The sequence below is a fragment of the Microchirus variegatus genome (genome assembly GCF_963457635.1).
Source record: "Microchirus variegatus genome assembly, chromosome: 11".
In the NCBI taxonomy this organism is placed as follows: Eukaryota; Metazoa; Chordata; class Actinopteri; order Pleuronectiformes; family Soleidae; genus Microchirus; species Microchirus variegatus.
This window is the reverse complement of record NC_139812.1, coordinates 18,514,253-18,539,666: the sequence shown is the minus strand read 5'-3', so window position 1 is coordinate 18,539,666 and position 25,414 is coordinate 18,514,253. Positions and strand designations below refer to the sequence as shown.

At 40.8% G+C, this 25,414-nt stretch overlaps 1 protein-coding gene across 9 annotated transcripts in view; it reads right to left on the bottom strand.

Moving 5' to 3' along the window:
• Window positions 1-25,414, bottom strand: part of dst (dystonin) — a 91,394-nt gene that overhangs the window by 50,933 nt on the left and 15,047 nt on the right. For 5 of the 9 annotated variants that reach the window (XM_083897515.1, XM_083897518.1, XM_083897519.1 and 2 more), the window contains exons 4-33: window positions 23,982-24,017; window positions 22,663-22,740; window positions 20,415-20,507; window positions 14,519-14,685; window positions 14,328-14,440; window positions 14,094-14,200; window positions 13,897-14,016; window positions 13,501-13,596; window positions 13,290-13,417; window positions 11,608-11,701; window positions 11,221-11,375; window positions 10,681-11,137; window positions 10,464-10,592; window positions 10,278-10,355; window positions 10,004-10,165; window positions 9,662-9,766; window positions 9,371-9,466; window positions 9,153-9,278; window positions 8,918-9,070; window positions 8,675-8,829; window positions 8,426-8,552; window positions 8,136-8,319; window positions 7,348-7,505; window positions 7,080-7,258; window positions 6,851-6,989; window positions 6,568-6,761; window positions 6,308-6,470; window positions 6,138-6,221; window positions 5,886-5,993; window positions 5,692-5,790 (exon numbers count right to left, since the gene is read on the bottom strand). In XM_083897515.1, the coding sequence (XP_083753641.1) occupies window positions 5,692-5,790; window positions 5,886-5,993; window positions 6,138-6,221; window positions 6,308-6,470; window positions 6,568-6,761; window positions 6,851-6,989; window positions 7,080-7,258; window positions 7,348-7,505; window positions 8,136-8,319; window positions 8,426-8,552; window positions 8,675-8,829; window positions 8,918-9,070; window positions 9,153-9,278; window positions 9,371-9,466; window positions 9,662-9,766; window positions 10,004-10,165; window positions 10,278-10,355; window positions 10,464-10,592; window positions 10,681-11,137; window positions 11,221-11,375; window positions 11,608-11,701; window positions 13,290-13,417; window positions 13,501-13,596; window positions 13,897-14,016; window positions 14,094-14,200; window positions 14,328-14,440; window positions 14,519-14,685; window positions 20,415-20,507; window positions 22,663-22,740; window positions 23,982-24,017 (4,083 nt within the window). The remainder of the gene's footprint in view (window positions 1-5,691; window positions 5,791-5,885; window positions 5,994-6,137; window positions 6,222-6,307; window positions 6,471-6,567; window positions 6,762-6,850; window positions 6,990-7,079; window positions 7,259-7,347; window positions 7,506-8,135; window positions 8,320-8,425; window positions 8,553-8,674; window positions 8,830-8,917; window positions 9,071-9,152; window positions 9,279-9,370; window positions 9,467-9,661; window positions 9,767-10,003; window positions 10,166-10,277; window positions 10,356-10,463; window positions 10,593-10,680; window positions 11,138-11,220; window positions 11,376-11,607; window positions 11,702-13,289; window positions 13,418-13,500; window positions 13,597-13,896; window positions 14,017-14,093; window positions 14,201-14,327; window positions 14,441-14,518; window positions 14,686-20,414; window positions 20,508-22,662; window positions 22,741-23,981; window positions 24,018-25,414) is intronic. The other 4 variants (XM_083897517.1, XM_083897523.1, XM_083897516.1 and 1 more) reach the window with 1 other exon arrangement.

Here is a 25,414-nt window from a genome sequence, read left to right as displayed (position 1 = left end):
TCTTGGTCTTTGGACAAGAGAGACATTTAGTGTGAAACTTCTCATCCTTTAGCACAGAGGCTGTTGCTTTGTCAACAAGGCCACTCTGAATGACCTCCTCCAGTGAGACTCTATCAAGAGTACCAGGATTTATCAATCCTCCAGTCAGGAGTTGATACTCAATACAGCGAAAACCGACATCCTTAGGCAAGAGTTTTTCCTGCAGAGCCTGGGAAATAGACACAGTCTTTGCAGAACTGGGGTGAACAATGCCATTAAACGCAAGCTCAAACTGTTGGAGCTGCGGTTTCAGTGCCTCATCTACCAGACCTCTTTTGAGAGCCTCAGATAGTGTAACTTTGTCTCCTGAAGATGGATCACAGATACCTCCAGTGCAGGCCTGGGCCTCCAACAGTCTTAGGGCAGTCGTTCTATCAGTAAATCCCTGCTGGAAACCCTGAAGAACGGACAGCCTCTTTCTCTGAGCTACATCCCAGAGACCAGCAATGGGGCTGTTAACATCCTCAACAACAACCATTCTTGAAAATATAAGGTCGGCAATCTCATAGATGCTAAGGCGCCCGCTGCAGTAGCTGTCGAGCTCAGATGCTTCAAGAAACCTCTGATTCAGAGCAGATTCCAGACAAAGCTGTCTGCCACTTTTGACATCAGTGATAATGTGCAGTGGGCTTCCACTAGCGTCAACTATTGACTTTTCCTGCCATTCACTTTCCTGCTGTGACAGAAACAGATACATCCTCTTGTCAACGCGTTTCGCCTTGAACGCTTCATACGTTGACATTTCAATTCCACGACTGCTGCTGACAACAGACACTCTATGAGAACTTGTGGGAGAAGTGTCTGTTAGACGTCTCTCCCCGAATGGAAAAAGAAACACACAACCATCAATGTCATAAATGCATTTCTTGAGTATTTCACAGTAGTATGCTTTCTGTCCAGTGTCAGGGTTGTGAAAAGCTTTCGGGTTACTGACTGGATCATACAGACTCTTTAGAGTCTCCTTGTTCAAAAGACCTTGATCGACAGCGTTGCTCGCTGACACCGTGGCACCCACACCTGGGTTGATGAGTCCTCCAGTGGAAACCTGGACCTCAAGAATCTTCTTGCCTCTGTATCTATCAAGAAGTCGTTCCTCCATTGCCTGAAACACTGACAGCTTTTTGCCAGCATGGACGTAGCCTCTAACAGCTTTCTCAGCCTCTATCAGTTTATCTCTCATGCCGGTCTCTATCACACCTCTCTCAAGAGCCTCAACAACTGAAAGAGTCTGCCCTGTAGCCAAATCTGTAAGGCTTCCTGTAGCAGCCTGAGCCTCAAGAAACTCAAATGCATAAGTCTTTGCTAAAAAGCCCTTTTCAGCAGCCTCAAGGAAGGATATCTTTTTCTTACTTGACTCCACATAAACTCCAGCAATGGTAGTTGGTTTACCGACGTATTGAGCATCATCAAAGATCTTAGCTGTGACTGGAATTTTATCAGCGGTGCCGCCTTTGAGTTCTGTTAGCTTCTGGGGAGTTGAATATATCGCCGTCTGCTTTCCATCACGGTCTGCTGCACTTTTCTCTGAAATGTTTACAGTTTCACTGATCTGATATATTCTTGTTTTGGTGACACGATGGGTTTTGTGCTGCCCTTGATCCGTTTGTCCACAGAGAGCCATGTATCCATGTGCTGTTGTGGTCATGTGCTCATCGGGGATAATTTGGCCCTCATAGTTCACATTTTGCAAAGTTGTCTTTGTTGCAGACTCATGAAGGATTTGGCTGGGATTCACTTCAGTTTTGTCTCGTTTATCTTGTTTCAGATCTTCAAGACTGTTTTCTTTCTCCACTGTTGTCATCTGTAGATGTAATATTGAAAGAACCTTTAAGTAACAAATTACTTCAGTTTATTGGAGCACTTAAAACTGGTAAAAGGTCCAGTGTGTAAGCTTTTTTTCTTTATGTGGGCTGTGCTGTTTGTTATTTGTTTAGTAAGCTTCCACTTTAAAATGTGAAATGCACATCTGTACAGGCTCCTTTGGATAGGTGTTTGTCCAAGAGTGCAGCCTTCATACTGTAAAAGGCTTATGGTAAGGCTACCAAAACTTACTTACAAACATACTTGGTGGTATAATACATTTCTATCTAACAATAAACACTCCTATATGTTACACACTGGACCTACAAAATACTTGCTAATGAATGTGAGTGTTTTAAATGTGTCAAACCGACTTCATCCGTACCTCAGAAGACATTTTCGTTTTGAAAAACTCATCCTCTCTTCTGCATTTCCCGCCTTCATGTGAGGATGTCGTCTTCTGAATCCCCGTCAGTTCTGTTTTCAAGGAAGCACCCGCGTTGTCTTTCACATGCTGGCCACTTGTTTCGTTGACTTCCTGTTTGTTCATCTTCTGGTTCCGCGACGGAAGCTCTTCGTTTTCCCCGAGTGTCAGTTTGCACTCACTGCACACGCCTGACTTTGCCATCTCGTTTGACTTTTCACTGCAGAGGCTTTGTAAAGCGCATATTTTCAAATTGAGTTTAAGTCTATCTTCCTCAAATTGGGTAATCTGTGATTTTGCCTGTGACAAATCTTGACTGAGCTTTGTTTTGTCTTGCTGCAGTTTGTCTATTTTGAACTGCACTTGCAGTGGTTGGTCCGTTTGTTGCTTTGATTCCACTGTGGTCTGATGCACTGTTTTTATCTGTAAGACTTCCTGTTTTAAATACTTGTTGAGCATTTCTGCTAATTCAGCGCTCTGTGTATTTGGTTTTGATGTCTCTTTGTCATTTGAGATTTCAGACTGCAGTAAAATTAGTTTTTTCTCTATTTCCTTCTGCACAAGCACCAGCTGCCTCTCATAGCCGTCTTTCTGAAGCTGCAGTTTACTCTTCAACTCATCGAGCATTTTCTTGCACTTCTCCAGTTGTTCTTCCATCTGCTGGGACTGCAGCTGAAGGACTGAGTTTTCTCTTTGCCTTTGCTCAACTTCGGTTTCGGAACTTTTAAGGTTTTGTTTAAGCATTCTGATTTCTAATTCCAGTGACAAGTTTTTCTCGAGTGCCTCAGCCTTCTCAATGTTAAGGATTATATTCTCATGTTGCAGATTTGATTGGAATTTGTCAGAACCAGTGATATTCACTTTATCTTTTTGAAGCTCACTCTCCAGCTGCAGTATTTCTGATTCTTTAATTTGTCTGTCTTTAGTCTCTTTGGCCAGTTCATCTTTAGTTTTGAGCAGAGAAGAGCTCAAATCTGAGAGTCTGACATTCAGGTTCTCTACTTTCCTCTCTGCTGCTTTCTTGTCATTCTGAAGAGCTTTTATCTCCTGCTTTAGATTTTCCGTGACTTTTTCTGAACTGCTGTTTAAATCTTTAATGCTGTGTTCGTGGTTGAAAAGCTCATATTCTAAAGTCTTGATTTTGTTGATATGTTTTTGATTGTCAGCAGATTCTTTTTGCAGCTCTGCATTAGTTTTATTCAACATCAGGTTCAGTTCATTAATTTCAGCATCTTGTCGGTTTACTTTTTGATTGACCAAATCCCTCTCAGCAGTCAAAAAGTTCTGCTCCAATTTCAGACTTGTTATTTCTTTCCCATAACTGGCGATATCTGAACTGCGCGTTTCTGTTTTCTGCTTCAGTTCAGTCATTTTCCTTAACTCCTCACTGTAATCCTGTAGCTTCATTTGAAGCTCATGGACATATTGGGATTTCTTATTTAGTTCCTCCTCAATAATTCTGAACTGTGATTTGGTGGCCTCCACCTGACACCTGAAGATTTCAATTTGCTGATCCTTGCTGTCAATTTCGACCGTCATCTGATCAAGATTATCTTTCACATTCTTCAAATTCATTTCAACCTCCGCGTTTATCCGTTTTAACTCCTCTACTTTCTTTTGCAGTTGTGATGCAACTAATTCCTTGTTTTCAAGTTCTGCTTCAAGGTTTTTATATTTTAGTTTCAATGCCTGCTCAGATATCTTAAATGAGGCATTTTCCTCTTCAGCTGTTTCAAGCATCAGCTTCCAGCTCTCAACCTCACTCTTTAAAGACTTCATCTTTTTCTCATAAAGTGATTTCTCTTTCTCCAGTGATTCAGTTTGGATCTGAAGATCTCTAATATCACTAACAGAGGAGACATTAATCATGGTCAGCTCACTGCATTTAAATTTCAGCTGATCTATTACTGCCTGCTTGGAAGCGACCTCTTCTTCTAAGCTGTTTATGTTGCAGATGTTCTCCTGGTCCGTGAAAACTTTCTTGTGCAGTTCTCCTTGGGTGACCTTCAGCTGCTCTTTAAGGCCTTCGACTTCTGTGCTTTGGAAGAAAGTGGTTTGTTCCAGTGAGGCCTTTGCTCTTTGAAGAGATTTGACTTCCTCTTGAAGATCATTGACTGCTTTCTTCATGTTAAGCGTTTCTTGCTGAAACTCGTCTGAGTTCTGCCTCGTGTTGATCCTCTCAGTTTCAGTGTCCATTTGAAGCTTTGTTAGTCTGTTATTACTGTCATCCAACAGTTTCTTATAACTTTGTGCTTTCTCCTCAGCCATGTCCGCTCTTTTATGAACCAGGTCTAATTCCTCTAGTTTCTGCTGCAGGACATTGTCCCTCATGTCAACATCTTCAACATGTGCAGGTGACTCACTGTCAATTATTAGCTGACTGTGAATCGCTAAAGGCTGCTGAGCCACATCGTTTGCTTTAGCCTGGATTTGACTTTGCACGATTTCCTCAGTATCTGCCTCTGTGTTTGTTTTTATCTGAAGTTCAGGACTCTGCTGCTTAACATCATCTAGTTTCCTCTGAGCCAAAGACCACTTGGCCTCGGCCTGCTCAATTAACAGCTTTGTGTGAATTAGCTCCTGCTCGCTGGCAGCTTTGTCTTTGAACGATATATCTAACTTGGTGCGAAACTGATGAATGTCATGTTCAAGGTGTGATTTCTCAAAGTTTAGGTCATCAATAGTCTTCTGTTGCATCTCTACTTCTCCGTTCAGCTTTTCCAGCCGTGCTTGTCTTTCAGCCAGCAAAGCCTCTTGTTCGTGGATCCGTTGTTTTAGCTGACTAATCTCTACTTCACATGCAGATTTTTGGAGATCCATGAACTCTTTCCTTTTAATATTCTCGCCTTGTTCAAAAGTTTTCCTGTTCTATAATGCAAAAAAACAAGTCATCCACTTCTTCATTTCTAATTAGAAATTGTGAAACAGTTTGTATGAAAGTGTTACTTCTTACCAGAAGCAATATTTAAACAATCTCTCCAGGAATTTTGACGTTTACTACATTAAACTATGAGGACTGACGACGATTTTAATAACAAGACAAAAGAGAAATTCCTGGAGAGGCTGTGTTTTCCCACAGAAAGGTCAACATGAAGAAAACGCTCTGTGAAAAAAAGGTTTCTCCTCCCAGCAACTGACCAACACCAGCCATAAGGAGCTACGTGCACCATTTTTGCACATTTTCTTTGCTTCTGTCATGCAATGAAGCAAATGATGAGGAGACATACATATTCAGAGATGCAACCCTTGCAGGAAGTCAAGAAGAGCTCCACTACCTCTCAATGAGGTAGCAAAACATGTTGATGCAAAACAGAACAATTAGGAACCATGCAAAGAAAACTAAACGCTATTTAAGCAACCACAAAGCCCAAAAGGTCTTAAATGTGCTGCGAAATCAACTGCAAATGAAGAAAGCTGAGTTCTCTCACCTCTTCGTCTTCAGTTCTCTTCAGTGTTTCACTGGCAAACTTCACATACTGAGTTATTAGAGTAACAAGAGCAGTGTAGCGGGTTCGGAGATCCATGAACTGTTTGAAAAGAAGAAAACCAAGACGGTCGGTGAGTATTTGCTACACATACAGCAAGCATGTCCTTTCCTACCAAATGAAAACCATATAATCACCTCCTGCTGAATGGCATCAGAAGAGCTCTGCATCCTCCGTTTCTTCAGAGGAGATTTGTGTTGGGAGTCAACCATTGCACTGAAGGTCATCAGCTGAAGTTCGTAATCCTAAAAATAGCAATGTTACCAGCTTGCTTTTTCTCAAACATGGCATTTTAGTTAAGAACATTACATCGTCTGCATACAATAATTGTCATACTAATAATAATAATTTTATTAATATAAAAGAAATGGAAGCTAATCAAAGTTTACCTTAATGGCAGATGAGTACTGCTCCGAGTATTTCTGACATTCATCAATTCTGCTCTGTTTTTGTTCAATTTCAGCGACAAGGACCTGAAAAATGAAGACAATTGTATATATGTATACAGTATATACACACATACAAACAAACTGATAGAACATAATACACATCATTCTACCTTCTGTTTGTTTAACAGCTCAGCCAGTGCCTTGCTGTCTTCAGGTTTGTTTTCTTGGGCCTTGAGCTGCGCTGCTTCCATTTCTCTCACCCATTCATCCAGACTGCTGTAAGTGTCTCTGTAATGTTTCAGAGACTTGTTGATGCCGTCCAGGTCCCGAAGCCTGAGAATGAATGAATTACAAACCATGATAAGAAATAGTTGAGTAGTAATTAGGAATGTATATTTAAAGTATTTTCATGGAGCACACAAACGGTCACCTGCTGTCAATCTGGGAGTGGATGTTCTGCCACCGTTCACTCAGCTGATCAGCTTTTTCCTTGTGCCAGTCGAGGTCGAAGTCGCGCTCGTTGTGGGCCTTAAACATGCGGTCGCTGATCAGCCGAGCTCTCTTCAGCTCATCCTCCATGTCGTGGAACACCTCTTGTTTCTCATCAATCTCTGTCCGCCATTGCTACATTCAGAAGGAGAAATTATGATTAAAAAGTACTGACAATGTCAAAGCTTTTTTCTTTGTTTTCAATCTTTCTTTTTCCAGATTACCTTAAGAGTTGAAATGACAGTCTCAATGGATTTGACATCCGAGTTCATGGCGTCTTCCACATAGAGTTTAGATTCATAAAACTTGACCAGCGCCTCTGCACTCTGGCTATGCTTCACCACTAAGCTCACTGTTTTCAATCTGAAAAAAAAGAAAAAGGAAGAACATGTCTTCAATTCTGCTACAAAATATTAGTGTAATTTATTCAGGACAATGAAGGGCAGGACTTACTTGTCCATATAAATGGATGACATGGAGTACACTTGGCTCATGCTCTGAATCAGGACCGTGAGTTCAGAAGAAAGCGTCGGTACAGACGGGGAAACTGCAGCTTGTCTGAGGAACAGCTCACACTTCTCCTTCATGACATCAAGATCCTCCTTCAGTGTGTTCAGCTCTGCTGTCTTCCTCTAAAATGTAACATGTGGAAGATCACAGGTGAAATAACACAAGTGAGATTGTTTTTTCTTTTTTTTTTTTCTTGATTACTGATGTGTACCCCGTGATCTGTGATGCGCTGGAGACTCTGCTCCAGGTCGTCCCTCTCCAGCGGTGTGCGGATTTGCCTGATCAGATGTTCTTCATGGGCCTCCAGGTGCATGCGGAAGTTGCGTATTTCGGAGATGTAATTATTATACACCGATTCCTCATGCTCCTCTGTTGCAGAAAAAAACATATACTTTATTGTTAAGAATGTAAACATTAGAGCATAAAATATGCTTGTGTTTCAAGCGATAACAGGACAGTTTGCTTCCCTATGAAAACCACACCTGATAGGAAATCACACTCAACACACAGGGAACTGGGAAATAAAAACACACATTAACTGAATGTAATGAGTCTGCCACTAGGAGGCAGCATCATCACAGTTTAAGACCGAGTTAATGCCACTTTCTATGTAAGATTAAATAACTATGAAAAGTATTTAATTGGATGAGATCTTTTCTTTAAAATGGGGAAGGATTATGCCCTTTAATAAATATACAGATATCACAACATTAAAACCAAAAAGATTCTACATTCTGTATTTTTCCCTCAGAAAAGTCCAGTCTAAACAAAACCCATGACCACACATTAACAATATCCAATTATATTATATGTATGTCATAAAAGAAAAAAAATCTTTTTAGAAACTGTTAGTTCACTGGAAAATAAATTACATAATTCTACAAGGCAGTGTCTTGAGGATTAAAAGGCTTAAAGAACCATGTGTTTCCCTTGAGGTTATGTGTTCGATATACACCGGCCACTCGATGTTGAGAAACAGGAAGAGCATCTGAATCTTGCCTCTCTCTGCAGATCTGAGCAGTTCCTGGTAGTATTCCTTGCAGGCCGCCACGTCTCTCTCCAGCTGGGTGCGGTCCGCCAACGTGAACACCTCAGACTCCCGGCTGTCATCTAGGAACTCGTCGAAGTGCGACTGCAGGTTGCTCAAGACCTGCTGATGCTCACCAGGTAACATGGTCTTTATCTGAAACAGTTGACAAACAAACACTTGGTATTGTTCTGATTTTCATACACGATTGTGACTTTAAAAAAGTAGGTGATCGAGAAGAGAAAATGATAATTCAACATACTGAGGCCACATTCCAGTTGCGGATGGCTCGTATATCAGCCATTAGATAGTGCCAAGAGACCACACTCTTCATGTTGATGTGTGAGTGGTGCCACAGCGCCAGGACATTCTGGTATAACTGCTCCGTTCTGCAGGAAATGCAAAAGGCATTAATAATGTAACACTACAATGTCTGCTCACCAGTACAATCAAATGCCTTTGATCTTGTGAGTTGACTTTATTTTTAGTGCAGAGCAGGAAAGCATTTCACCTTGTTGCCTTATCAACAGCCTCTTTGTTGGGGGGCGGCACAGTGAAACACACAGACGGCACCATGGCCTCGTTCCCTGCTGGGTTGATGACCTTCCACTTGGCTCGGTGAGAGTTATTGGCCAATATGCACTCATCATCTTTGTAAATGGTGATCTGAAACATTTGTGATACAGACATAGTACAGATTGTGTTTGGAATTTTAAAATGAATGAGGCGTGTGCAATGTCACAGGGAGCGATACCTCTATTTGACGATAATCACAGATGGCTTTTACGGGGAGGGAGGATCTCACAGGGCTTTCAGGGTTCCTGGGTCTGAGCTGCACAATGTTTTTAGCCCTGCCCACTAAACCAGCAACAGTGCTGCGGTAATGAAGGAGCTGCTCTTTCTCATCCTAGGGACAAACAACACAAAGACAATGTGTAAAAAATAATTCTTCACATGCTATACATGCATATTTTTCATCATCTGTTTACCATGGACTCCTGTATTAGGTCCTCCAGTCTGTGGAGGCTGCTTGTTCGATCACAGCTGTATTTCCTTTGAATGGACTCCTGCAGGCTCTTAAGGTAGTCCATGGACTCTTTGGCGTCGCTAAAAAACTGGCAGAGGGGGAATAATAACAAATTGGCTTTGGAAATATATTTCTGCCCTCACCAAAAAAGTATCATCTTATATTAAATTATTAACCCACCTCAAAATAAACAGCATTCTCCTTTAGATGCTGTTCTACACATGAGCACAGTTGTAAAATCCAGCTCCACTGTGTCTGCATGGCAGCCCTGTATGCCTGGAAGAGAACCAACACAGATATAAAAAATGCACAGCAATAGCTGGAAGATTACATGCTGAAACAAGACTTGGCAATCTTTTAAATCATAGTGGCAGCTGTACGCAGGGTGGAGACGCTCCTGTTGGTCCAACATTTAAGGATCTAATAGACACACTGACAGCAGAGCTGAGAACAGAGAGAAAAAGTGCTTACTTCGATAGTTATCTTGGCTGGGTGGTTCTTGAACATTAGGCGTTCTGCCTTATCCTGCACCGACTTGATCGCCTCCTCCTTTTCATCCAGCTCCATCATCAGCTCCTGTATGAGGACATTAGAATGAGAATCAAAGGCATCCAGCTGTGGCAGGAGAGTCACTACATCCTCACGCCTGGACCACAATACAAAGAAAAACCCTTCACCCACAAGATTCTGTTTTTCTGTGTAGCTGTAATGCAGACAAGTCCTTTTAATTGTGTCTACAGGAACAATTTCACAGATAACACAGTAAATTAAAAGGCTGTTTAAATTATTAAAAAGGTAATGTTAATGACTTACGGCATGGTAGTCTCTTTTCTTGGAGACGTTGCTGTTGCGATCGCTCCAATCGAAGGCGACCTCTTCCTCCTCTTTCTCATTCAGCCAGATGAGCTCCTGAGTGGCATGTGACACAAAGTCGTACAGGCTCTCCAGGTTGCTTTGCCGCTCTCTTGAACAGCTCTGAAACCAACAGACAAGCATACACACATTCAGGCCACAAATGCACATGAATCATGGTCATACGCTATATAAATATTTGCACAGCAACACAGATTTACTTTATTCAACTTACCACTAGTCTTTCATACTGTTTTTCTAGTTTGTTCAGTTTGTCCGAATAAGTCAGTTTCAGAGGAATGGTCATCTGAATCTGAGAAAAGAAGAATATGTTTTGTTTCTTTTAGTTTCCCGCAATTTAATACCTTCAGATTATATATTTTTTTTACATATTGAACATAATTTTGATGAATATCCTTACTTCACTCAGTCTGGCATCTTTAAGACTAATTTGAAATTCTTCTATGGCTCGTTGGACACTTTTGTGAGTCTCTAAATGTGTTTCCACACTTGGTAGATCAGATCCCCACTCGGAGCGGTCCAGCTGCACCTTTTAAAACAGATTCAAATGTTCATCGTCTCATTTTTTTCGATTTTTGTGATACAGCATTATAAACAGACTGGTAGAGACCACTCACTTGCATCTCTTCCACCCAGACCAGAAGATCTTGAACATGTTTCATGTTGACCTCCTCTTCTGTCATGCTGGGGTCAGCCAGTAAGGATTTCTGTAAAGGCTTGCGGATCTGCATGTGTTTCAACTGCCTGAGGCTGCCAGGGTCCATGACACCCCCACTACCCATGTAGGTCTGGACTGAAGATGGCTGCAGGCCAGGGGTGAAGGTAGGGGTCAAGGATGGTGTAAGGCTGGAGGTGAATGTGGACCCAGGAGTACTCAGACCTCCTGGGGTGATTGCAGGAGTGAGGGCCGGTGTCAGGTTTGTGCCAATGTTCTGGGAGAAGCCAGAGTTCAGGCTTTGTGTAATGCCTGAGATCATCATTTTGGTTTGTTCTGTTGTCAGTGATCGGCCTTTGCTGTACACAGAGGAACACTCAGCTCGCAGGCTTAGAAGGTCATCCCGAAGTTTTGAAACCCTGTTTTTGAAGAAGAAACAATAAATATTTTCATTGTTCTCTTGATGTGGGAGATTCAGTTTGCCGAGGGATCTCCTTTGTACCTTTGGACTAGTTGATCTGCAAAGGGGAATTTTCCGTCCAGGAGAAGTTGGATGTCTATCACTTGTTGTCTGAGGATGTTTTCACACTCTAACAAGTAACCAGCGATCTCAGCTTCGTGTAGGAACTGAATTCCAGACTCGAGACGTTTTGCATCCTTAGCAGGGAGAAAAAAAAGAGACAAATAATGTACACTGAGAGCTCTTCTGTCTTCATTATCTGGAGTGAAAGACGTGTTCCATGTCCTTCACTCTGAGTTTGAGCTTTTACCATGCAAAAGAAGTACCAAAATGTTTTCGGTCATAATTTGTTAATATTATTTAACTGTATTTCTTTTAATTATTTAACTTTGATCTGTGTATGTGATGTATGCAGCGAATCGTACTTACAGACTGTAGCGCTATCCGTGCCAATGCCAGCTTGTCGTCTCCATTAACACAGTCTCGCTGGACCCTGTTGGCAATTTGCTGCAACATCTCAAGCCTGAAGAAAAGAAAAATTAAAAGAAAATCACAATATGCAACAAAACATATCAACAAAAGTCAAGCGTGGACACCATCACCTTGACCTGGATCCATAGGCAATGCTGTTATTGAGAAAAACTGAGCTGTTAAGCTGTAAAGGCTCAGTATGGATGCTGTCACCAGAGCCATAACTGGTGAAGCTGCTGTTGCTAAAAGACGGGATTCCTCTCGTGTAGGCCATCTTGCTTCACGATCGCCGTTTCTCATCCACACCATTCCTCTGTAAGGCTGCCAGCCACAACCTAACCTGTACAACTCTCACTGCCTGCACTCGCAACTGAGGAAAAACACTTCCAACTCTCTCATATTTATAGTACCACAGCCAGGTGTGGAGCACGTAAAACGAAACCCACCCTGAAATAATATGCTGTCCTGAGGGTATAAAAATGAGAAAGCAGGTTGAAACACCTACACGTTCATGAGATCTAAGACCGTACAAAACAATGCCAAACTGCTGTAGTTGCTGTTTTTGCCTGATTTTACCACACCTAACACACCCATGCTGTAAATATGCTGTGTTTGTAGGCAAAGAAAGCAGGAACTCAAAGGATAAAACTTCACAGATAATTTCCAAAATCCATCAGATGACATTTGAGATTAACCTCAGCAAACAAAAACCGATGGAAACTGAACACCAAACACTGAGCTTGGCACAAGAAAGCACATTACGTCAGATAACATTGGGACTCAAGCATGGTATGGCATAAAATCCAACTATTAGTGAACATTTGTTGGACACTGCCTTATTAAAGTAGATACTGCATCAGGATTTCAATACAGAAATACAGAACACAAAACACATTCAAATCCTACTGATTTGACAGATAATCCACACTATGATCTGTTACAGTGAAACAAAATTCAACCATATCACAAACTGAGCTGCAGTAAATTTAATCAACAAACCCAGTGCAATGTGTTGATATAACCATAAACCATGACATTAGTGTGCACCGGTTCAGCGAGGGGATTTCTATTTTAATAAAAGGAAAATCACACGATGACATACAACACTAATCTTCAGCATTTGGTTTTAGTAGAACGCTTGCAATAAGACACCTGAGTACTCTGTGAACAGCAGCCTCAGAAAATGTTATGATGACTCATGTAGCATCTTTGCCCTCTATCTGTATTACTTTGACTGAGAAAGTAATAGAGTTTATTTAATTTAAATGATCCCAACACCAGCCATAGTGGTGAAAAAATCATATGTGTAACTGCACTGTACTATAATAAAAGCTGCACTATTAAGCATTAGTATGCTGGACTCTGGAATGTTTGGGAGGATAATAAGCTGTGCTTGGAGCAGATAATTGTAATGCAGTGAAAAATGTAGAAAAATGGTCAGAACCTGTTCAAATTAGTGACGCCTGAGCTTTTGTCACACTAGGTGTACATTTATATACCTTTACCTTGTTAAATGCAACTTTGACTGCATTTAATGAGAAATTCTGACGCCGTACATTCACACCGAAAAGCAACAGAAAAATTCAACAAAATAAACATTTGACTTTTGAAGTGTTGATGTGCTTAGTGACTCTGAATACCTTTCCACCTCAGGCCTCAGGCACTTCTCCCTTTCCAGCATGGCAACAATCAGTTTACCCCATTCCTTCTCCACATCATTGGGATGATGACCCGGGGGTAAGTGAATACGTCCAAACTCGATCCACACCTGCCAGACACCACAAGCACACACATTTTGTTATTGCTGCAAACGTGTCATGCTACAAACACGCATTGTTTCAATCGACGTACCTCGAGCATTTTGTAGAGATTTTTGATCTTTGTCTTCTCGTTCTCTTTCAGTGGGATTTCATTTTCTTTAAACTGCAGATACTGTGTATAAAGTGCCTGTAAATGAAGGCAGGTGTCACATTAAATGTAGGATCAGAATAGATATTTAAACAGATATTCTACTGGTCTTAAATTCAACTGAATAAAAGCGCCGTCCCTGATAAAACCTAATGCATCTTTTGCAGCAAATGGATGCTGCTGCTTGCTCATATCTATCAATATCACTTAAAGTATCAGTTACAGCAGAGATGTATGTGGGTTACTTTGAGCAGGCAATTATTCTCCAAATTTCAGACATTAGATTTTTAATCTTAGAAAATAATGATAAAGTGATGTTTATTAGAAGTGAGATGATACCTTGAGTTCCACAGGATTGTTGGGGAATGATCTATCTGACATCATGGCCACGTTGTGTTTGATCCACTGGCTGAGGTATTTGATCATGTTCTGGTACTCCACCCATTTGATATCCACATCCTGTTCAGAGCAAAAGGATCAATAAAACACTTCTTAGCACACAGAATGGGCACAGAGGACTGAAGCCATACACTTACATTAGGACTGATTCCATCAACACCGTCAGGTACTTTGGGGAAGGAGTCGTACAGTGTTGAGACATATGTGATGACCGACTTTTCATCAGGAGACTGAACATCTACGTCTGAATGAGAGTCAAAAAACAAAAGGTCAAAAACGCACCACACATCAAAATCTACGCTTCAGTCCACATGATATGGAATATCATCTCAGTGAAATCAAACATGACAGTGTGTGTGTGTGGATCTCACCCTCAGGGTCCAGCAATCTGGCCACTCCCAGCTGCTCCGCCACACAAAATGCATTCTCTAAATTTGAGCGGTTGGTTTGCGTCGATACACGACTCATGTCAATCAGGTCTGGCCTGCAACACAAAGACAATCCAAGATATAAGAGCAGAATCACAACAAAAAACATGTTGTTTCACGTGCAGTTACAGTACCTGTATTTATGAATGATCGCGTTGAATAGCCTCCCGTCTCTCCACGAGGTCGTGAAGTTGTCACATCGTACGCCTACGTAGCCGTCTGTTATCTGCTTGGACCAGAGCAGCAGCCTCTCCTTGGCCGTCATGTCCTCGGACTCTCCGGTCACATGGATCTCCGAGATCTGTCGGAGACAAAGATGTTTCAGAATGTGCTAATATTGTCTCAGAGACACGGAAAATCTCACCCACAAAACATATGATTAACTGCAATAACAACCTCTGTGTTAACAACACAATTAACAACAATTAATTGACTCAACAAAAACTAGAATGTGTTATGTTTCTTTATTATTGTGTGTGTGTCCTGTGTTGAAATCTTTTGAAATCAGTCCACCACTAATTCCATTGTCTTGTACACAGACTTAAAGGTGCCATATGTAAAAATGTGGCCAAAACAGGTACTACATTCAAATTCAAAATACCAAGGTCTTTTAGGTTTTGTTTTCTGACGTAACTGGCAACCTGTGGTTGCACGGCAGCTGAGACTCTACTGACTGCAATGATTGGTAGACGGCGGTAGGTGGCACCACATGCCAAAACATGATTTCAAAACATAAACATGATTTGCAGTCTGCAAAAGTTTTTTTTAATGCAAATATTTTGGCTGTACTGTTGTTGTTGGTGAGTTCAGTTTGTTATGTTATCTGTTATTATATATGATCTCTGTGACATATTAGGAGGATTTTATGGCCAGTTGCTTTAGATTTATTACATAATGCACATTTAATTAAGACGTTCTATATCTATTTCTAATGAAAGTTATACTAACTCTACTGTACGGCAAGGATATTTCCATAAATAAAAAAGACTGTGGATGCCTTTTACTTCATGTTTCCCAAGAATCAGAGACTTTCTTATCTGGCTCATTTACAGCTCTGTTCATACCAGGAAAAGTCAGCAGGTTATAGGTATTCAATTACCCAATAGCTGATAAATTAAGAGGATTATGACATAACACAAATAGAGTCATGTAAAACAGGCCAAGTTATGTAATATGTATGGACGGGTAGAAAGAAAATCACACAGTCGGGCAACAACATTTTGAATAATGTAACACATTTTCTCTGAATGAATCAAAAGAAAAATAATAATTTCACTCACGCATGACAAAAATAGCTTACAAAATGTTTATCAATCAAATCATCAATTAATCAACTATACTAGAACTAGACGTGATACACACTCGCCACTTTATTAGGTACACCTGTTCAACTGCCACAATTGTTTATAAGCCAAGCACATGGCAGCAACTTGATTCATTTAGGCACGTAGACATGCTCGAGAATACCCGTTGTATAAGTATAAGATATATGAAACGATGCTGATATTCCACACACACCCATCAATAGGGTTCGCAGAGAATAGACCGTAAAAGACAAAAATTATGTAGCAGTTCTCGGAAGAAAAAATGGCTTGCTGATGCCAGCGATCAGGGGAGAAAGTTTAGATGGGTTATGTATGATAGAAACACAACAGTAATTCACATAGTTACAACCAATGTGTGCAGAATGCACAGCACAATGAACCCTGAAGCAACAGCAGCTACAGCAGCAGAATAACACACTGGTGACACGTTGCACTGTGGGACAAAAAACTGAGTGCATGTCGATTAAACTGACCTATAACCACAGGCACAACTTTTATTTTTGATATTAAGTAAAGCCAGATCACAAAACAAACACTGCCAAAATGGATAAGCCAGGATAACCTCAACCTTGTTGTATTATTCCTAAAAAACAAAGAGAGCTGAACATTATATTATAATTATAATGTCTGCTTTTATTGAAATGCCTCAGGTCTCAAAAATAAAAACAGTCAATAAAACTACCAGATAGATAATGACGGCAGTTTTGACAACAACAACAACAACAACATATGTTGGCGGGCCCACGGTTGGTGTAGTGCTTAGCACTGGGTTCCTGGGTTCGAGCCCCGTTTGGAACAACTTCGGAACAAGGGCCTTTCTGCAAGGAGTTTGCATGTTCTCCCCGTGTGTGTGTGGGTTTTCTCTGGCTTCTCCGACTTCCTCCCACAGTCCAAAAACATGCGATATGGGGATTAGGTGAATTGGTCTCTCTAAATTGACCGTAGGTGAGAGAGTGTGAGTGAATGGTTGTTTGTCTCTATATGTGGCCCTGCTGTAGATAATGGATGGATGGATGGATGGATGGATATATGTTGGCACCATGATATTGTTTATATACACACTGAGTGATGTGTGATTCAAGTCTATGTACAATGTTAACTATGATATAAAATACAGGAGCAAGTCTAGTGAAAATAAGATAAGAGATCATTAATATAAGCCATTTCAAAAAAGATTCAACAAAACCAAAGCCATGAAATCACTGTTGCTGTACAACAGTACAACATCAATCAGCAGCCACATTCCTAGTGATCCCTGTAGTGTGAATACATGTGATACATGAATGGCTGTAAGTCCTGAAAGAAAACACCGCAACAAATCACATAAACTATGCTGACAGAGAGGCATAAAATACAGTATACAAGTAGGTAATTAGTCTTAATAAAAGCCGCTTTAATCCAGCACTTATTCTCACATCTGCAGTTTACTACCATGTTTTAAAAACCGCTTTTACAGTGTTCAAATTACAGTACAACCCGATCAAACCCCTTATTACTGTATGATGAATCACGTGTAATTGCTATATATAACAGGTTCTCAGTTTACCTCGGTATTGGCAGGCACTGGGAGACGTTCTACAGAACCAGAGCAGGTGTAGGACCGCCGTCTCCTCCTCCTGTGGGCTTGAGAGCCCCATATAATCTTGGCAAACGTTTCCTCACTCCCAGGTCTGTCATTACCCCGAAGAGTCCGCAGTGTGTGCTCCACTGCTCCAAAACTTACAGCCCTCCTCAACTGGCGCTGGAGGAGCTTCTTCACTAGCAGACCATCCTTAACTGAGACACCTCTGGATACTGGGTTGACGCCATGGAGCTTTTCTTCAACTCTGGACCCGCTTATGTCATTGTCAGAATGCTCTGTGGACAATTTTCCCAACTGGCGTGCAAGCCTCTTGCCAACAGGTTGATTAGAAGAATCTCTGAGGATTGAAACTGGTACTTCACCCACATAGACACCTTTGCTTATACTCTCCTGCCTGGATAGATGTATCTCCACCTCTGCTGGTTTATCTAGGAATACTTGATTCTCCACTGCGCTCGTCCCTGAGCCATCCTGAAGCTCTGTACGACCACAGATGGCCTCACTTCCATGAGATTCTGCAGGCTGAAAATCCTCCGCTTTCTTCCTCTTCCTTTGAAAATAGCGGCGGCCCTTGTGCTGTTTAGATCCAGGGTTAATCGGAGCTTTCTTGGGGTCAACGTAGCATTCTTCTTTAGGGCCTCGAACACAGCCACAGATGTTTCCCATGCCTGACGGTCATGAAGTATCAAACCTGGTTAAAGTATCCAGTGAGATCCACTTGAACTGCAGTGTCACTAGTCCACTGAGTCATTAGCGATGACAAACAGCCCAGCAGCTAAATATAATGTCCGACAGCGCTCACAGCAGAGTTGGCTTTTTACTCTCATTGACTTCTCACAGCTGAGAACTGGACAGCCTCTCTCTCTCTCCCCCCTCTCTCTGTGTGTCTTCCTTGCTTGCTCTCTTGGGACTCTCTGACGCTCAGATCCATTCTGACCTTTGATACATTTCTCAGGCGTTGCTTATCCAACACAAACACCATAAATGCACACGCAGACGTGGCCCACGTGCTTATAGCTGTCAGATGAGCAAGAATGACTAGTGGACGGACCTGTTTCCACACCTGGTTGTTCTGCTTCATTATCTTACATGTCAGGGCCACGTCTTATGTTTCCTAATATTTGTGTGGCTATGATGCGATGGGAGGACAGGGTTTAAAACCCCGCGAGAGGATGTCAGATAATGGCCACCTATTATGCTGTGAGAAATTTTGACTCAGCAAGTTCGGTTGCATGAGCCAGGAAGAGCCAGCCAATGGGGACGGGGGAGGAAAAAAAAAAAGAACAGCCTGCGTCAACAAGAGCAGCAGAAGCAGGAGACTGCAGAGTGCTTTCACTTTGTCTTTTAATCAAGCTACATACAATGGTAGAGCCAGAGCTCTGCTACACTATTATCTGATCAGTTCAGCAACCAGTACTCATTCACAGTCAATGACTTCGTCAAGAAAATGATGACCACAAGATTTTACTTTTTCTCGTATTACTTTTACCACAGGGAATAGACAGCAAGAGAAGACGTGAACATGAAGCCACCACACACCACACATTCCCCTGAGGGTCAAAGTCACCTGACAGCCATCATGACAGTTCAAACTCCTGCTTCTATTTATGATCGATCAATGAATTTACAGCCTTAGTTGAAGCAGGTTTTTTTTTTTTCTTTTCAACCACAGTGTTATATATATAAATGTGTTATAGAGGAATAAGTGACAAAGAACAGAGACATTGCACAACTAAAAAGAGACCGTCAATCAGGGCAAAACAGTCACATAAGCACAGATAAACCTGATAACAGTGTAATGTCAACAGCTATACAACCACAGCAGATTTACACTGTAGTGTTCTCCACAGCATTCCCCCACGTGAAAATGCAGTGTGGTCCCTATTGTGAAGTATACAATAGAGAGGTTTTGTGTAATAAAATCAACCACTTATCTACGTATGTTGGCATGATTAAACAATGGAGAGCGTGTGAAATTCAAACCTTCATCAGTGAAAGTCGAAACCAGCTACAAGCTGCAGGAACAGTAACACACCCTGGCTGTCAGTTTGCATTTCTATGAGTTAATATTACAAAAAATAATAATAAGAAGAATAAAAGCACATACAGTGTGTCCTTAAAACAACCCCTGTCCTTTAGACAGGAACTGATCTTGATGCTTCAGGCAATGCCAGTTACATCAAAATAAATCATACATTTAAAAAAAACAGTTGTGACTCATGTGTTCAAGTTCAAGAGTGCTGTCAACAGCGCTATACTGTATGAAAGTCTGTGACCGAAGCTGAACATGTTCTCTTCGAGTGCAGAGTGCACAACTACTCTCGAAAATCAAGAGAAAACAGGCCCGCTGCTGTTAGATCAACTGCTCAAGGGCTTGCGTGAGACTGGCAGCAGCAGGTGATGGTTTCATCACCGACGCTACCTGTCAGTGCATCTGAGTCCAAGCAAAATGACATGGGCTACTTTTTCCTACCTTGTTATATCACTGAGGGCATTAGTCCCACTAATGTGTCATGTTACATGTGCCAAATTATTAATTAAATTTAAGACCGTCAAATAGAGAGAGAGTTAATTAGAATTAATTTAAAGTACAACCGTCTGCACGCACTCACAGACCGACTGAGCTTGATTTTTATCGCTCAAGTAAATAAAGAGTATTCCAGGTAAGAGCATTCCGAGAGAAACACAAACTTAGCCTAGAGCAGACAGCATGTTGGAAAACTGAGTTACACTACAATACATGAACACAGCCACAAGGAGCAGCCTAATATTAATTTAATCATGTTCCAACTTGAGCTGAATTGAATATAACCATATGAGCCAAGTAAACAGCAGATACAACATCTATGATACACACTGCTCAGTTTTGACACCTGGTGGTTGAAAATATAAATGGGTGTGAACTCTTTTTTAAAAGCATCAGTTTGGAGGCCATTTCAAGTCAATTACAGGCAACATTGATTGTATTCTGTTGCCTACATGTGCATAATACAATCAACTGGTCTTAATATCTGAAGCTTTGCAATAGATAAGAAGATTATAAGATGTGGTGTTTTGTAATCAATGAATAAAAGATCGCTTTAAATACTTGGCTGTGAAAACCGTAAGAATGTCCAAACTCACCTGAAAGTGCAGAATTATGGTCCAGATCAGTCCCAGGGTCAGTTTTGGGTTCCCATCTGTGATGTCATCGTTCCTGATATTTACAAGTTTGACCTGAAGACAGGAAAAATGATTTGTACAAATTGCTTTTAAGCTAAAGTATATTTTTTATGATGCTGCTGTCTGCAAGAAATGTTAACAGTAAGTTGCCTCATATGACTGTTTTTACATTCGCCACAAGGGGGCACAATAGGCATTGTATTGTGTGACAGAGGTGCATGACAGATCATGAATATTTAAAGCTATAATGGGTCAGGAGTGCTTTATCCCCCACAAACGATGTGTATTTAGTGACATTCGTTATGATAAACCATAAAACATAATGTAGATTTTGAACATAGGAATGGATTTTATATTGCAATTATTCATTCAGTCCTCCAGTGCTAGCCTATTACCCTTAAGAGCTGACATCAATCAGCTGCAGGGTGAGATGTAAGGAGGTTTAAATAATGATCACAAAGGATGTGTGGCTGTATCTGCTGTGTGCTGTGGCTAAAACAACACAGAACACAACAGCCAATTTGTGACCATGTATGAACCCTTTGTCTCGAGCCTTACGTCACATCTGGCTCCAGCTCAGCGCGGCCGCTTTTCTTATCACGTCCCGCGTGTGGTGGGGGAAGGGGAGGGAAGGGAAGGGAAGGGAAAATCAGAGCCCAACCCCGCCGGTGGGATTGGTGGTCGTCGCTTCTCAAACGCTGCAATTACTATCTGTGTCTAATGAACTGAGCTAAACGGGGTTGGACCAAATCTGTCACAGGATGATGCAACTTCCAAAATACTATGCAGCTGCAAACATGAGCTGTGGCTATTATGTGTACAAATTCACCATTTTATACTCTCACTGGCCAATTTAATAGGTACACATGTTCAAGTGCTTAACTCTTCTCTACTCAAATGCTGATAGAGCATAAGAATGGGGAAGAAAAGTGATTTGGTTGACACTAAATGTGGCCAGACTGAGTATTTCATAAGCTCAGAGGTGATTCTGGAGTCAGTTGGCCCTAAGTGAAAATTCCCAGGGGGCCATTCCGACCAGTGTTCATCACCATTATGTTATAAATAATAATAATAATAAGAAGAAGAAGAAGAAGAAGAAGAAGAAGAAGAAGAAGAAGAAGAACCTTGTAATTTTGAAAATAAATAAAGTATGTGAGAATACAAATGTAAATAGCTTTTTAAAAAACTAAATAAACTTAGTGAAAAACCCACATTATAAAACAATATAAATATATAGAACAATAAAATACTGTAAATAACTGAAAACTTAGTTTAAAAAAAAAATATATATATATATACACATTACACTGCAAATAACTAACATTATAAACGTATAAACAAAATATAAAGTATCAGATTTAAATAGATTTCTTGGCGGTACTTAACCCACAGCAGGCAATTCCTCATGACCACCTTTGAAGCACTGCTTCTACTAGTTAGCATTAGCGTCAGCTAGCGTTCTGGCGCTAATGTTAGCTGCTGTTCAAGTCTGTGTCACATTAGTTAGAAAAAGTAACAGTAACAGCAGTCATTTACTGTTAATGTCATCATTATATCATTATCTGCGCCAGCAGCGCCACTTACAACTGTCTTTCTTTCTTTTTTCTTCATCCTTTTTTTTCTTCTTCAGGGCCCCCAAGCAGTTGCCTGCCTTGCCTGTTCATAAACAGCGCATCTGCATAACCTGCTGCTAACCTACTGGGGTTTTCATGCACAACAATCTCTAGAGTTGACAGCAATACTGACATCCAGAGTGGCAGATTGAGATAACAGAACAACGGTAGCTCAAATAACCATTTGTTACAACCAAAGTATGCAGAAGACCATTTTCTGAATGCTCAGCACATTGAACCATAAAGCAGGTGAACTACAGCAGCAGTAGACCACACCGGATGCTTCTCCTGCCACTCTATTAGTGCTCAGTGGCTGGTGAGTGTATATTTCAATATTCTGAGTGGACTTTTGGCTGAATACTGCTGAGAACCCATGACAGCCTGGGAAAGGCAGGAAATGTGTTTCTGATATTACATCACACCGTATAATAGACTTTGTGTTAAATCTGACTGCCGGAGAATTTCCAGTAATTTAATGCAGGAGACTGAGTTTTGAAAGGGGAATGAAAATGCTTGAATAAATTTACTGCAGCCCTCGAAAAAAAAAAGTATGTGCGAGAGTTTCACAAACAAAAAACATCTGGATGAATTCTTACCTGCCGCCTCTTTAAATAATCCAGTGCTATTTGTACATTCTGGAGTCTGTGGAAGCGCATCCTCCCCCTTTCCCGAGGCTGTGGAAATAAAAAAAAGGGGATAAAAGCAGTGTATTTGGTAAGCGAGCACGTTTCTATGACTGATGACATTTTAAAAGTGTTATAATTATTATCATTGAGGGCACATGGCATGCTTCTAGGTTCTTACCAGCTGATCTGGTGAAGTAAACACACACACACACACACAAACTCTACCCACAACAAAAGCAGCCATTCCTGCAAGTCCACTCAAAATCTGTGCACACACACGGTTAATTTACTGGATCATCCCAAGAACATTTTCCACTATTTCAATTTCATTACTTTGCTCTGAACATGTTCTGACAGATTAAGTCGCCTAACCTGCTCGATAACCCGGTCTGACAAACACAGGTTCGTTCAGTTCTTGGTGCTCTGAAACAGTAATATGTCACATGACCTCTTGAGGCGCAAATACACATGAACATTCAAGGGCTAAAGCGTGAGGTAATGAAATGCACTCGATGTACTCGAGCCAGGATGCAGCAGCAGCAGCAGCAGCCGCAGCAGCAGCAAAAGACCTGTGCTGCATTCAGCCATTGTCTCTATGCTGATGGTAAGAAGATCGTGATGAATCACGGTCTTCTCAGTATCAAAGCGACATCATGTGATAGACCCGTCTTATCCATTTATCCACATTTAATCAATCTCATTCACCTGTGAAGCCTCCTTGAGGCTTCAAAGCAGTAAGGTACTCAAAAGCAGCAGATGGAACAATGTCCTGATCTTCATGTAGGTTCAGAAAGTGTTGGTTGTATGGCTCAATGATTTGCTACGATAGTGATATGCATTTTTGAAGGTCACTGTGCCAAATCTCTTACAATTTTATTTATATCATGTATTTAAAAAATATCATGCGAGTAGGAAGCTGCCTGCGTTTCAGGATCATGTGTACATTTCTCTGCATTACCTGATCATGTAAAAATATGACATTCATTTCTGATTAAAAGAAGTGGCACTTAAAAATATGGAGTCACACATTCAGCAACAGTGGAAAAACGGAAAAATGCGTATCTACAGTGGTTTGTAAGAATATACTATATTATTTAATATATAAAACTAAAAAGGGACAAATCACAGCGGGAAAGGAGGTTTGTTTCCACGGTTCTGTTAACTGGCCACAGCAAGTTTAGAATTAGTCTGTTAAAGGGAGTTGGAGGGGGGTGAGCCACACGTACCCCCTTATCATCATCCACCGTGTCGCCATGCTGCTCAACTGCACATGCGTCTGTCCCACTCACCAACCGCAATGTCTTCAGAAAATCACGCTCCCTTGGCTTATCACCGAAAAAGGCAACACATGAGGGAAGAAAAGGAAGACATGGACAAACACAAATGAGCGGCCAAATGAAAAGGAAGTTAGACGATGGACAGATAACAAAAAAAAAAAAAAAAAAGGGACCACAAAGAGTTGAGAACAGATGATGGGGAAAGTAGGATGTAAACAGAAACAAAGAAATAGACACTTAGATGAAAGTTAGTCACACTGGAGTCTTGAGAGGGAGTAACTGCTAAAGTTCCTCACACATATACATACATGCGCTTCAACTATATAACAGCATGGTAACATCATGTAAGGATAAAAGAATGATATACTAACAGATAAATGAATAATACTCAAATACAGACTTGAATAACATGCACTCTCTAAAGATAAACTATACTACATACATACTGAAGTATACAGAGTTGTAGATTATACAGTATCAAAGCCACTAGTCGGCATATTTGTACCTGTTTTTCACTTAGTTTTTGTCTTTATTCTGTATAATTTCACCAATCCCCATTTCTTTAGGTAATATTGTTGAAATTGATCAATTGAATAGAGGTGAAATGTTGACAACAAACCTTAGATAACATGAACATATGAAGATGAATCCAACTATAAATGAAACTTGAATATTTGTCTAAGATTTTTTACTACATATTATTATTATTGGGTATACAATCTTCATCATGTTCACTTCCAAGTCCAGCTGGGCTTTAATCACACTAACAGTGCAGCTTCCGTAGTGAAGCTTGTCCTTGTGAGCGCTGACATGATTTTCACATTTGTCTCCTGCGTCTCAAAAAAACAAAGCTGTCCTGCAGAAATATCACACACAGGCATCTGTCTTTCATCTGCTCATGCAAGTGTGGTCAATAATCAAATTATCCACTTATACACCCACTGTAACCATGTAGCATGAATGAGATGATTTATAACATCAGTTTTATGTTGTTCTTGTTTTTAACTTTTGACAGTTAGTGAGTTTAAAAAGCTTAGTTGCAAGTTAAACTTTGTTACTGACTGATCAAGCAACTCAAGAGCTACTTTCCCACACGTTAGAGTTCTCCCCATGTGTTTACACCTTGTTGACAACAAGCCTTCGATGGGGGCTATGTTTTGTATCTTTACCTGTAGTCTGACTGTACAGAACATGTAAAGCATAGATACCACTTATTTTATGTTACTATTATCAGTAACATACGACAACTTATCACAATGATGATGTCTTTTACGGTGATGGATATCCCAGAATGGACAAAAAGGAAGACCTCAAAACTGCATGCAATTCACACAAAATGTGACTTCACGAGTGGAAAAAGGTTACAAGATCCTCTTACAGAATGTAGAACCCTAGGATCGCCCTTGTACCGTCAGTAATTGAGAGCAAGAGCATCAGTCATGCAC